The 13,342-nt window shown below is 44.2% G+C and overlaps 1 protein-coding gene across 14 annotated transcripts in view; it reads right to left on the bottom strand.

The window, feature by feature from the left end:
• The window catches only part of LOC135518984 (peripheral plasma membrane protein CASK-like), a 239,730-nt gene that overhangs the window by 108,954 nt on the left and 117,434 nt on the right, over window positions 1–13,342 (bottom strand). For all 14 annotated transcript variants that reach the window (XM_064943983.1, XM_064943986.1, XM_064943987.1 and 11 more), the window contains 2 exons: window positions 8,795–8,872; window positions 8,445–8,517 (listed from right to left, as the gene is read on the bottom strand). In XM_064943983.1, the coding sequence (XP_064800055.1) occupies window positions 8,445–8,517; window positions 8,795–8,872 (151 nt within the window). The remainder of the gene's footprint in view (window positions 1–8,444; window positions 8,518–8,794; window positions 8,873–13,342) is intronic.

Raw genomic sequence — 13,342 nt, 5'->3', positions numbered from 1 at the left:
ATGAGTATCTATTGTATTGTCTCAGCCTGGGCTGCATGTTATTGTTCCCATGTCTGTTGGTGGTATGAGTATCTATTGTATTGTCTCAGCCTGGGCTGCATGTTATTGTTCCCATGTCTGTTGGTGGTATGAGTATCTATTGTCTCAGCCTGGGCTGCATGTTATTGTTCCCATGTCTGTTGGTGGTATGAGTATCTATTGTCTCAGCCTGGGCTGCATGTTATTGTTCCCATGTCTGTTGGTGGTATGAGTATCTATTGTATTGTCTCAGCCTGGGCTGCATGTTATTGTTCCCATGTCTGTTGGTGGTATGAGTATCTATTGTCTCAGCCTGTGCTGCATGTTATTGTTCCCATGTCTGTTGGTGGTATGAGTATCTATTGTATTGTCTCAGCCTGGGCTGCATGTTATTGTTCCCATGTCTGTTGGTGGTATGAGTATCTATTGTATTGTCTCAGCCTGGGCTGCATGTTATTGTTCCCATGTCTGTTGGTGGTATGAGTATCTATTGTATTGTCTCAGCCTGGGCTGCATGTTATTGTTCCCATGTCTGTTGGTGGTATGAGTATCTATTGTATTGTCTCAGCCTGTGCTGCATGTTATTGTTCCCATGTCTGTTGGTGGTATGAGTATCTATTGTATTGTCTCAGCCTTTGCTGCATGTTATTGTTCCCATGTCTGTTGGTGGTATGAGTATCTATTGTATTGTCTCAGCCTGTGCTGCATGTTATTGTTCCCATGTCTGTTGGTGGTATGAGTATCTATTGTCTCAGCCTGGGCTGCATGTTATTGTTCCCATGTCTGTTGGTGGTATGAGTATCTTTTGTCTCAGCCTGGGCTGCATGTTATTGTTCCCATGTCTGTTGGTGGTATGAGTATCTATTGTCTCAGCCTGGGCTGCATGTTATTGTTCCCATGTCTGTTGGTGGTATGAGTATCTATTGTATTGTCTCAGCCTGGGCTGCATGTTATTGTTCCCATGTCTGTTGGTGGTATGAGTATCTATTGTCTCAGCCTGGGCTGCATGTTATTGTTCCCATGTCTGTTGGTGGTATGAGTATCTATTGTATTGTCTCAGCCTGGGCTGCATGTTATTGTTCCCATGTCTGTTGGTGGTATGAGTATCTATTGTATTGTCTCAGCCTGGGCTGCATGTTATTGTTCCCATGTCTGTTGGTGGTATGAGTATCTATTGTATTGTCTCAGCCTGGGCTGCATGTTATTGTTCCCATGTCTGTTGGTGGTATGAGTATCTATTGTATTGTCTCAGCCTGTGCTGCATGTTATTGTTCCCATGTCTGTTGGTGGTATGAGTATCTATTGTATTGTCTCAGCCTGGGCTGCATGTTATTGTTCCCATGTCTGTTGGTGGTATGAGTATCTATTGTATTGTCTCAGCCTGGGCTGCATGTTATTGTTCCCATGTCTGTTGGTGGTATGAGTATCTATTGTATTGTCTCAGTCTGGGCTGCATGTTATTGTTCCCATGTCTGTTGGTGGTATGAGTATCTATTGTATTGTCTCAGCCTGGGCTGCATGTTATTGTTCCCATGTCTGTTGGTGGTATGAGTATCTATTGTATTGTCTCAGCCTGGGCTGCATGTTATTGTTCCCATGTCTGTTGGTGGTATGAGTATCTATTGTATTGTCTCAGCCTGGGCTGCATGTTATTGTTCCCATGTCTGTTGGTGGTATGAGTATCTATTGTATTGTCTCAGCCTGGGCTGCATGTTATTGTTCCCATGTCTGTTGGTGGTATGAGTATCTATTGTATTGTCTCAGCCTGGGCTGCATGTTATTGTTCCCATGTCTGTTGGTGGTATGAGTATCTATTGTATTGTCTCAGCCTGGGCTGCATGTTATTGTTCCCATGTCTGTTGGTGGTATGAGTATCTATTGTATTGTCTCAGCCTGGGCTGCTGCGTGTTTTTTGCATTGCGTATTACGGGTTCTGTGTCATTCTACGAGGTTTACCCTCGCGCTTATGTTTGGGAACATCCCAGTGTTTTGTATACGTGTTTGTTTTGGGTGTATTAAAGACTCAGATGATGATGTATTCCTGCGCCTGTCTCAATCCTTTACACCAGCATGACATTTTGTCTATATCCAGACACCAGGAACCATTACAAGATAGTTACCAGTAGATGCACAAATCAAATCAAAATCAAATTTATTTATATAGCCCTTTGTACATCAGCTGATATCTCAAAGTGCTGTACAGAAACCCAGCCTAAAACCCCAAACAGCAAGCAATGCAGGTGTAGAAGCACGGTGGTTAGGAAAAACTCCCTAGAAAGGCCAAAACCAAGGAAGAAACCTAGAGAGGAACCAGGCTATGTGGGGTGGCCAGTCCTCTTCTGGCTGCCGGGTGGAGATTATAACAGAACATGGCCAAGATGTTCAAATGTTCACACCATCCCATAAATAACACGATCAAGACTATTAGGAAGCCACTAACACATTCTACCAGCTAACATTGTGTATACAGTAGGAAAAGCCACAGTCTATTAATCGCTCTGCTAGTGCTGCCGCTTTCATCCATCCATCCTTCCCTCATTCTCTCCATTCATATGGAGAATGTGACATTTCCTCCATATTGAGCTATTAGCCATCACAGATAAGATCCAGCTCTCTTCAATTCCCACAGCGTCTTTGGTTATCAGCGTGTAGACAGGACAAACACACAGGCCGCCATTACTACCACTGCCCCTCTTGGAGCCTACTGGGGTGAATAGAAAGATCACTGTTGGAAGCAGCGAACATTCACTTTTCTCTGTTGCTACGGTACAAAGAATAGAGTTGAGTTTTGCAATCAATCAAATGTATTTATAAAGCCCTTTTTACATCGGCCAATGTCAAAGTGCTATACAGAAAACAGCAAGCAATGCAGATGTAGAAGCGGTGGCTAGGAAATTGTATTTTGTGTCCAGCTTTTGCCAATAAGTGTGTATTAACAGAGGTACAGTGCCTTTGGAAATATTCAGAGCCCTTGACTTTTCCCACATTGTTGTATTACAACTTTATTCTAAAACGTATTAAATTGATGAGGAGAAAAAAAACATTACACATTACACCCTTCAATGACAAAACAAAAACAGATTTTTAGAAATGTTGCAAATTAACTTTACTTAAATTTACTCAGTACTTTGAAGCACCTTTGGCAGTGATTACAGCCTCAAGTCTTCTTGGGTATGACGCTACAAGCTTGGCACACCTGTATTTGGGGCACACCTGTATTTCTCCCATTCTTCTCTGCAGATCCTCTCAAGCTCTTACAGGTTGGATGGGTAGCGTTGCTGCACAGCTATTTTCAGATCTATTCAGAGATGTTCGATCAGGTTTACGTCCGGGCTCTGGCTTGGCCACTCAAGGACATTCAGAGACTTGTCCCGAAGCCACTCCTGCATTGTCTTGGCTATGTGCTTCAGGTAGTTGTCCTGTTGGAAGGTGAACCTTCACCCCAGTCTGAGGTCCTGAGCACTCTGGAGCAGGTTTTCATCAAGGATCGTACTTTGCTCCATTCATCTTTGCCTCGATCCTGACTAGTCTCCCAGTCCCTACCGCTGAAAAACATCCACACAACATGATGCTGCCACCATGCTTCATCGTAGGGATGGTGCCAGGTTTCCTCCAGAGTTGACGCTTGGCATAAAGGCCAAAGAGTTAAATCTTGATTTCATCAGATCAGAGAATCTTGTTTCTCGTGGTCTTATCGTCTTTTAGGTGCCTTTTGGCAAACTCTAGGTGGGCTGTCATGTGCCTTTTACTGAGGAGTGGCTTCTGTCTGGCCACTCTACCATAAAGGCCTGATTGGTGGAGTGCTGCAGAGAAGGTTGTCCTTTGGGAAGGTTCTCCCATCTCTGCAGAGGAACTCTAGAGCTCTGTCAGAGTGACCATCAGGATCTTGGTCACCTCCCTGACCAAGGCCCTTCTCCAATAATTGCTCAGTTTGGCCAGCTCTAGGAAGAGTCTTGGTGGTTCCAAACTTCCTCTATTTAAGAATTATAGAGGCGACTGTGTTCTTGGTGACCTTCGATGCTGCAGAAACGTTTTGGTACCTTTCCCCAAATATGTGACTCGACACAATCCTGTCTCGGAGCTCTTTGGACAATTCCTTCAACCGCATGGCTTGGTTTTTGCTCTGACAGTGAACTGTGGGACCTTATATAGACAGGTGTGCCTTTCAAATCATGTCCAATCAATTGAATTTACCACAGGTGAACTTCAATTAAGTTGTAGAAACATCTCAATGATGATCAATGGAAACAAGATGCACATGAGCTCAATTTCAAGTTATAGCAAAGGGTCTGAATACTTATGTAAAGATGTATACATTTAAAAAAATTATATCTCTGTAAAAAATGTCTAATTTTTCATTATGGGGTATTGTGTGTAGATGGCTGAGAATATACAGTGGGGCAAAAAAGTATTTAGTCAGCCACCAATTGTGCAAGTTCTCCCACTTAAAAAGATGAGAGGCCTGTAATTTTCATCATAGGTACACTTCAACTATGACAGGAAAAGTGAGAAAAAAAATCAGAAAATCACATTGTAGGAATTTTATAATGATTTTGTTTTGCAAATTATGGTGGAAAACTTTTGTTATTGACCAAATACTTATTTATCTCAATACTTTGTTATATACCCTTTGTTGGCAATGACAGAGGTCAAACGTTTTCTTTAAGTCTTCACAAGGTTTTCACACATTGTTGCTGGTATTTTGGCCCATTCCTCCATGCTAATCTCCTCGAGAGCAGTGATGTTTTGGGGCTGTTGCTGGGCAACACGGACTTTCAACTCACTCCAAAGATTTTCTATGGGGTTGAGATCTGGAGACTGGCTTGGCCACTCCAGGACCTTGAAATGCTTCTTACGAAGCCACTCCTTAGTTGCCTGGGTGGTGTGTTTGGGATCATTGTCATGCTGAAAGACCCAGCCACGTTTCATTTTCAATGCCCTTGCTGATGGAAGGAGGTTTTCACTCAATCTCACGATACATGGCCCCATTCATTATTTCCTTTACACGGATCAGTCGTCCTGGTCCCTTTGCAGAAAAACAGCCCCAAAGCATGATGTTTCCACCCCCATGCTTCACAGTAGGTATGGTGTTATTTGGATGCAACTCAGCATTCTTTGTCCTCCAAAAACTTATATTTTAGTTTCATCTGACCATATGACATTCTCCCAATCTTCTTCTGGATCATCCAAATGCTCTCTAGCAAACTTCAGACGGGCCTGATCATGTACTGGCTTAAGCAGAGGGGCACGTCTGGCACTGCAGGATTTGAGTCCCTGGCGGTGTAGTGTGTTACTGATGGTAGGCTTTGTTACTTTGGTCCCAGCTCTCTGCAGGTCATTCACTAGGTCCCCCAATGTGGTTCTGGGATTTTTGCTCACCGTTCTTGTGATCATTTTGACCCCACGGTGTGAGATCTTGCGTGGAGCCCCAGATCGAGGGAGATTATCAGTGGTCCATTTCCTAATAATTGCTCCCACAGTTGATTTATTCAAACTAAGCAAACTAAGCTGCTTACGTATTGTTTGTAGGTGACCAAATACTTATTTTCCACCATAATTTGCAAATTCATTAAATCCTACAATGTGATTTTCTGGATTTTGTTTCCTCATTTTGTCATAGATGAAGTGTACCTATGATGAAAATTACAGGCCTCTCTCATCATTTTAAGTGGGACAACTTGCACAATTGGTGGCTGACTAAATACTTTTTTGCCCCGCTGTATACTTTTTAATCAATTTTTGAATAAGGATGTTACGTAACAAAATGTGGAAAAAGTCAAGGGTCTGAATACTTTCCGAAGGCACTGTATTTTACCTGCCAGTGCATTGCTGTAGAGTCTCAGTGGCCCGCCGCCCACAGTGCTGACCACGCATAGCTAGATGGCTTTTGTGTGTGTGTGTGTGTGTGTGTGTGTGTGTGTGTGTGTGCTTGGCCTTTGTTTTGAGATAATAATACCACACACAGAACACAAACAGCTAATATGCAGTATTTGAAGGGAAAGATGTAACACAGTGCTTGCCATGGGGCAATGCACATGGCTTCTGCATTACTCTACAACAAATAGCCTAAAGTAAACAGACACGAGCTCAGATCAAGTTAGTGTTTGATTTTAACGGTATTCTTTACCATTCCACAATAAATATACAGTGAGGCATCGCTCCATCAACACCGTCTATCTGAAAACGGCTAGCTATTTACATGTGTACAGCACATCTTCTAGTTTTAGTAGTCTGTAATCTAGTCCATTATCACAAGGTAATCAATCAAACATTCCAAACTGCATTATCATTTCTGTTTCCTGGAACTAGAATGAAAACATGACATTTTATGTAATCAGGCATGTGACAGTCTGTGGTTACACTCTATCATACACGCACATGATGCATAGACACACACACAGCATGGCGAGAAGGGATTATTATGGATAATATAATAGAGATGTTCTGTGATTTATAGTTCTAAGAGATTCAAATTTATTCAAAGACCTTGACTTTCACGCACCTACACACACACGTCGCTCCATATTCAAAAAGGACAGCATCGCCATATTACCTGTGAACAACACCAGCATTAACTCACTTCAACTCACTGACAACTCTGTCAACAACAACTACACTACTCATAGTTACTGCAATCAATCTCTTGAGTTGTCAGAGTTAAAATGGCTGACGTTTGACTAGTGGTCCTGGAGCAATATAGAGTAAAGATTGAAAGGTTATTGTTATCTATCCATTACCAGTGCAACAACAACAGCTCAAAGGAGAAGTAAAAGAACAACTGTTTTAGCAGCTTCATCTTAACCTTGCTAAAAACCACGGCCAATGTCTTCAACTTGTTACCCAGAGTGTGAGCTAGCGATCTGTTTTCTCATAGTTTCCACCCTGAACAACTAACACAAGCTGTGTGGTTTACACTTTGCAAACAAGCCTGCTAACACTAAGGCACTATATTTATGTTATAACATGAATACTCTCACAGAAGGTCATTATGAAACTCTAAATATAAGCTCTACAGTTGATGTGGTTTTTAGGTAAATATATGCTTCAGCGCTGCTAGAGTGATGTTGGAAATCCCAGACACGGACAGAGGAGGAAACGCTGAGAAGACGAGCAGCACAACTCTTCACGTTCACACTTGTGAGCTATGAGTTAAGGCTTCAGAGTAGCGCAGCAGTCTAAGGAGCTGCATCTCTGTCCTAGAGGTGTCACTACAGACTCTGGTTCGATCCAGGTATCACACAATCGCACAATTGTCCCAGCATTGTCCGGGTTAAAAGAGGGTTTGGCTGGGGTAGGCTGTCTTTGCAAAATAATAATTAACTCACTTGCCTAGTTAAATAAAAAAGAATCCCTGCTCTCTGTCTGCGTGCTGCTCTGCATGCTGTGTTTCTTGTCCTATGTTGCTCAGTCTGTCTGTGTTGCTCTGCATGCTGTGTTGCTCTGCATGCTGTGTTGCTTGTCCTATGTTGCTCAGTCTGTCTGTGTTGCTCTGCATGCTGTGTTGCTCTGCATGCTGTGTTGCTTGTCCTATGTTGCTCAGTCTGTCTGTGTTGCTCTGCATGCTGTGTTGCTCTGCATGCTGTGTTGCTTGTCCTATGTTGCTCAGTCTGTCTGTGTCGCTCTGCATGCTGTGTTTCTTGTCCTATGTTGCTCAGTCTGTCTGTGTTGCTCTGCATGCTGTGTTGCTCTGCATGCTGTGTTTCTTGTCCTATATTGCTCAGTCTGTCTGTGTTGCTCTGCATGCTGTGTTGCTCTGCATGCTGTGTTGCTTGTCCTATGTTGCTCAGTCTGTCTGTGTCGCTCTGCATGCTGTGTTTCTTGTCCTATGTTGCTCAGTCTGTCTGTGTTGCTCTGCATGCTGTGTTGCTCTGCATGCTGTGTTGCTTGTCCTATGTTGCTCAGTCTGTCTGTGTCGCTCTGCATGCTGTGTTGCTTGTCCTATGTTGCTCAGTTTGTCTGTGTCGCTCTGCATGCTGTGTTGCTTGTCCTATGTTGCTCAGTTTGTCTGTGTCGCTCTGCATGCTGTGTTCCTTGTCCTATGTTGCTCAGTCTGTCTGTGTTGCTCTGCATGCTGTGTTGCTTGTCCTGTGTTGCTCAGGCTGTCTGTGTCGCTCTGCATGTGCTCACTGCTCATTGTCTGCATTATTGGAATTGTTTTTAATAATCTGCCCAGGGACTGCGATTGAAAATTTGTTGATTAATGTTTCACTCTCCCTGTAAAAATAAACTCAAATTCAAACTCACTTAGAAATGTTTCAGACAAACAGCCAGATTGAAAAACACGTCTGGGTCAAGAGAGAATTGAGGAGTGGAGGAGGGGACTGAGCACAGTAAAATCCCAGCTAGGTTCCAACTCCAAGTAAACTCTGTTTCCCGGGAGACACGTGCACAAACACACATACTGTCAAACGGAGACTAGGGCCTACCTTCACGTCTCGATGGATGACGTTGTTGTCATGACAATATCGCAGTGCCTCTAAGATCTGTCTCATGTAGTGACTGGAGCAGGAGAAAGGAAGGCAGAAATAAAACACCATGACTATTGACTCTAAACAATATTGTTGTAATAGCGAAGTGGTTATTTCTGTCCATGGTGTTTTGGTATTATTCTCTGAATTTATTTTTCACTAGTTGTGTTAAATTAAGTTTTGAAAGGTTGAATGCCATACTGAAGGGCAGCCTTGGAGAAATGTGAAGCCATCAGATTGAATGGAACTCAATGCAACAAGAGGAACTATTTCAAATGGAGCATCATGGGAAGTGGACTTGGTCTTACCTGGCCACCGCCTCACTGTAGACGAAGCCAGCGTCTGCCCTCTTCACAATCTCAAAACACAAGTCTGCACCATCCATACTGTAGGAGAGAGAGATAGAACGAGGAAGGGAGTGATAGTGGGTGAGTGAGTGGGAGAGAGAGAGAGAGAGGGGGGGGGGGTAGGGAGAGGGGGAGAAAGCGAGACTTCAGGAGGTGAAAAGGTTCTCTTATTCAAGTTTAAGTGTGTGCCACTACTATGGGCCTGTTTGAAAGCTGTGCATGTACAGTGCCTTGTGAAAGTATTCGGCCCCCTTGAACTTTGACCTTTTGCCACATTTCAGGCTTCAAACATAAAGATATAAAACTATTTTTTTGTGAAGAATCAACAACAAGCGGGACACAATCATGAAGTGGAACGACATTTATTGGATATTTCAAACTTTTTTAACAAATCAAAAACTGAAAAATTGGGCGTGCAAAATTATTCAGCCCCCTTAAGTCAATACTTTGTAGCGCCACCTTTTGCTGCGATTACAGCTGTAAGTCGCTTGGGGTATGTCTCTATCAGTTTTGCACATCGAGAGACTGACATTTTTTCCCATTCCTCCTTGCAAAACAGCTCGAGCTCAGTGAGGTTGGATGGAGAGCATTTGTGAACAGCAGTTTTCAGTTCTTTCCACAGATTCTCGATTGGATTCAGGTCTGGACTTTGACTTGGCCATTCTAACACCTGGATATGTTTATTTTTGAACCATTCCATTGTAGATTTTGCTTTGTTTTGGATCATTGTCTTGTTGGAAGACAAATCTCCGTCCCAGTCTCAGGTCTTTTGCAGACTCCATCAGGTTTTCTTCCAGAATGGTCCTGTATTTGGCTCCATCCATCTTCCCATCAATTTTAACCATCTTCCCTGTCCCTGCTGAAGAAAAGCAGGCCCAAACCATGATGCTGCCACCACCATGTTTGACAGTGGGTATGGTGTGTTCAGGGTGATGAGCTGTATTGCTTTTGCGCCAAACATAACGTTTTGCATTGTTGCCAAAAAAGTTCAATTTTGGTTTCATCTGACCAGAGCACCTTCTTCCACATGTTTGATGTGTCTCCCAGGTGGCTTGTGGCAAACTTTAAACAACACTTTTTAATGGATATCTTTAAGAAATGGCTTTTTTCTTGCCACTCTTCCATAAAGGCCAAATTTGTGCAATATACGACTGATTGTTGTCCTATGGACAGAGTCTCCCACCTCTGCAGTTCATCCAGAGTGATCATGGGCCTCTTGGCTGCATCTCTGATCAGTCTTCTCCTTGTATGAGCTGAAAGTTTAGAGGGACGGCCAGGTGTTGGTAGATTTGCAGTGGTCTGATACTCCTTCCATTTCAATATTATCGCTTGAACAGTGCTCCTTGGGATGTTTAAAGCTTGGAAAATCTTTTTGTATCCAAATCCGGCTTTAAACTTCTTCACAACAGTATCTCAGACCTGCCTGGTGTGTTCCTTGTTCTTCATGATGCTCTCTGCGCTTTTAACGGACCTCTGAGACTATCACAGTGCAGGTGCATTTATACGGAGACTTGATTACACACAGGTGGATTGTATTTATCATCATTAGTCATTTAGGTCAACATTGGATCATTCAGAGATCCTCACTGAACTTCTGGAGAGAGTTTGCTGCACTGAAAGTAAAGGGGCTGAATAATTTTGCACGCCCAATTTTCAGTTTTTGATTTTTTTTTAAAGTTTGAAATATCCACTTCATGATTGTGTCCCACTTGTTGTTGATTCTTCACAAAAAATACAGTTTTATATCTTTATGTTTGAAGCCTGAAATGTGGCAAAAGGTCGCAAAGTTCAAGGGGGCCGTATGTATGTATGTGTGTGTGTGTTTGTATGTGCATGTATGTATGTGTCTGTCTGTGTGTGTTTGTATGTGTGTATGTATGTGTCTGTCTGAGTGTGTATTTTGTACGCGTGTCTGTATCTGACTGTTTACGTGCATGTATGTATGTATGTATGTATGTATATGTGTGTTTGATAAAACTATGGATATTCCTTTAAAATGAAACTCGTTCGTTTTTATCGTATCCTTTGTTCGTGTGGAATCTTCAGGGACCTAAGGGGGGTTTCCTCTAGTGCGCGATCTTTGTCTAGAACAGAGTAGACTAGAACAGAACACAACAGAATAGAACAGAGTAGACTAGAACACAACAGAATAGAACAGAGTAGACTAGAACACAACAGAATAGAACAGAGTAGACTAAACACAACAGAATAGAACAGAGTAGACTAGAACACAACACAACAGAATAGAACAGAGTAGACTAGAACACAACACAACAGAACAGAGTAGACTAGAACACAACAGAGTAGACTAGAACACAACAGAATAGAACAAAGTAGACTAGAACACAACACAACAGAACAGAGTAGACTAGAACACAACAGAGTAGACTAGAACACAACAGAATAGAACAGAGTAGACTAGAACAGAACACAACACAATAGAACAGAACACAACAGAATAGAACAGAGTAGACTAGAACACAACAGAATAGAACACAACAGAATAGAACAGAGTCGACTAGAACACAACACAACAGAATAGAACAGAGTCGACTAGAACACAACACAACAGAATAGAACACAACAGAATAGAACAGAGTAGACTAGAACACAACAGAAAAGAACACAACAGAATAGAACAGTAGACTAGAACAAAACACAACAGAATAGAACAGAGTCGACTAGAACACAACACAACAGAATAGAACAGAGTAGACTAGAACACAACAGAATAGAACACAACAGAATAGAACAGAGTAGACTAGAACACAACAGAATAGAACAGAACACAACAGAATAGAACAGAGTAGACTAGAACAAAACACATGTCACGACAGGCCGTCTCTTTCCTAGGATATCGCATTTCCACATCAGGGTTGGTGATGAAGTGTGACCGCATTGCAGCCGTGCGTAATTGGCCGACTCCCACCACAGTAAAGGAAGTGCAGCGGTTTTTAGGGTTTGCCAACTACTACCGGAGGTTTATCCAGGGTTTTGGACAGGTGGCTGCTCCCATTACGTCACAGCTGAAGGGGGGACCGGTGTATCTGCGGTGGTCGGCTGAGGCGGACAGAGCTTTTGGTCCCTTGAAGGCTCTGTTTACCTCTGCTCCGGTACTGGCTCATCCTGATCCCTCTTGGGCATTCATGGTGGAGGTGGACGCGTCCGAGGCTGCGCTCGGGTACGCCACCGAAGCTCCGCCCCTGAGCTTTCTTTTTGAGGAAGCTCAGCCCGGCGGAGCGAAACTATGACGTGGGGAGTTGTTGGCTGTCGTCAAGGCTCTGAAGGTGTGGAGACATTGGCTTGAGGGGGCTAAACATCCTTTTCTCATCTGGACTGACCACCGTAATCTGGAGTACATCCGGGCGTCGAAGAGACTGAACTCTCGCCAGGCAAGGTGGCCTATGTTTTTCACCCGGTTTAGGTTTACAATGTCATATAGACCCGGTTCCCAGAACACTAAGGCAGACGCACTGTCACGACTGTATGATACAGAGGAGCGGTACATCGATCCCACTACCATACTTCCGGCCTCTTGTCTGGTGGCACTGGTGGTATGGGAGGTGGACGTGGACATCGAGCGGGCATCACGTTCAGAGCCTACTCCACCCCAGTGTCCAGCTGGACGGGTGTATGTTCCATTCGATGTTCGCGACAGGTTGATCTGGTGGGCTCACACGTCACCCTCCTCTGGTCATCCTGGCATCGGTAGGACAGTGCGATGTCTTAGTGGGAAGTACTAGTGGTCCACTTTGGACGTGAGGGTATATGTTTCCTCCTGCTCGTTGTGCTCTCAGTGTAAGGCTCCTAGGCACCTGCCCAGAGGGAAATTACAACCCCTTCCCGTTCCACAGCGGCCTTGGTCACACCTGTCGGTGGACTTCCTGACTGATCTTCCTCCGTCACAGGGCAACACCACAATCCTGGTCGTTGTGGATCGGTTTTCAAAGTCCTGTCCTCCCTTTGCCCGGTCTCCTGACAGCCTTACAGACTACGAAGGCCCTGTTTACACATGTCTTCCGGCACTACAGAGTGCCTGAGGATATAGTTTCTGATTGGGGTCCCCAGTTCACGTCCAGGGTTTGGAAGGCATTAATGGAGCGTCTGAGGGTCACGGTCAGCCTTACCTCAGGTTTTCACCCTGAGAGTAATGAGCAGGTGGAGAGAGTAAACCAGGATGTGGGTAGGTTTCTGCAGTCGTATTGCCAGGACTGGCCGGGGGAGTGGGTGACGATGGGCAGAGATGGCCCAGAACTCACTCCACCACTCCTCTACTAACCGATCGCCCTTCCAGTGCATGTGTGGGTATCAGCCGGTTCTGGTACCGTGGCATCAGAGCCAGACCGAGGCTCCTGTGGTGGACGAATGGGTGAGGCGCTCGAATGAGACCTGTGAGGCCGCCAACGGGTACCTTAAACGGGCCAAAGGGCGGCAGAAGGCGAGTGCTGACCGGCACCGCAGTGAGGCCCCGGTGTTCACATCGGGGGACCGGGTCTGGCTCTCAACCCG

This window comes from Oncorhynchus masou, chromosome 29 (assembly GCF_036934945.1).
Source record: "Oncorhynchus masou masou isolate Uvic2021 chromosome 29, UVic_Omas_1.1, whole genome shotgun sequence".
Classification (NCBI taxonomy): Eukaryota; Metazoa; Chordata; class Actinopteri; order Salmoniformes; family Salmonidae; genus Oncorhynchus; species Oncorhynchus masou.
The sequence above is the reverse complement of the archived record's forward strand: the minus strand, read 5'-3'. Positions and strand labels throughout refer to the sequence as shown.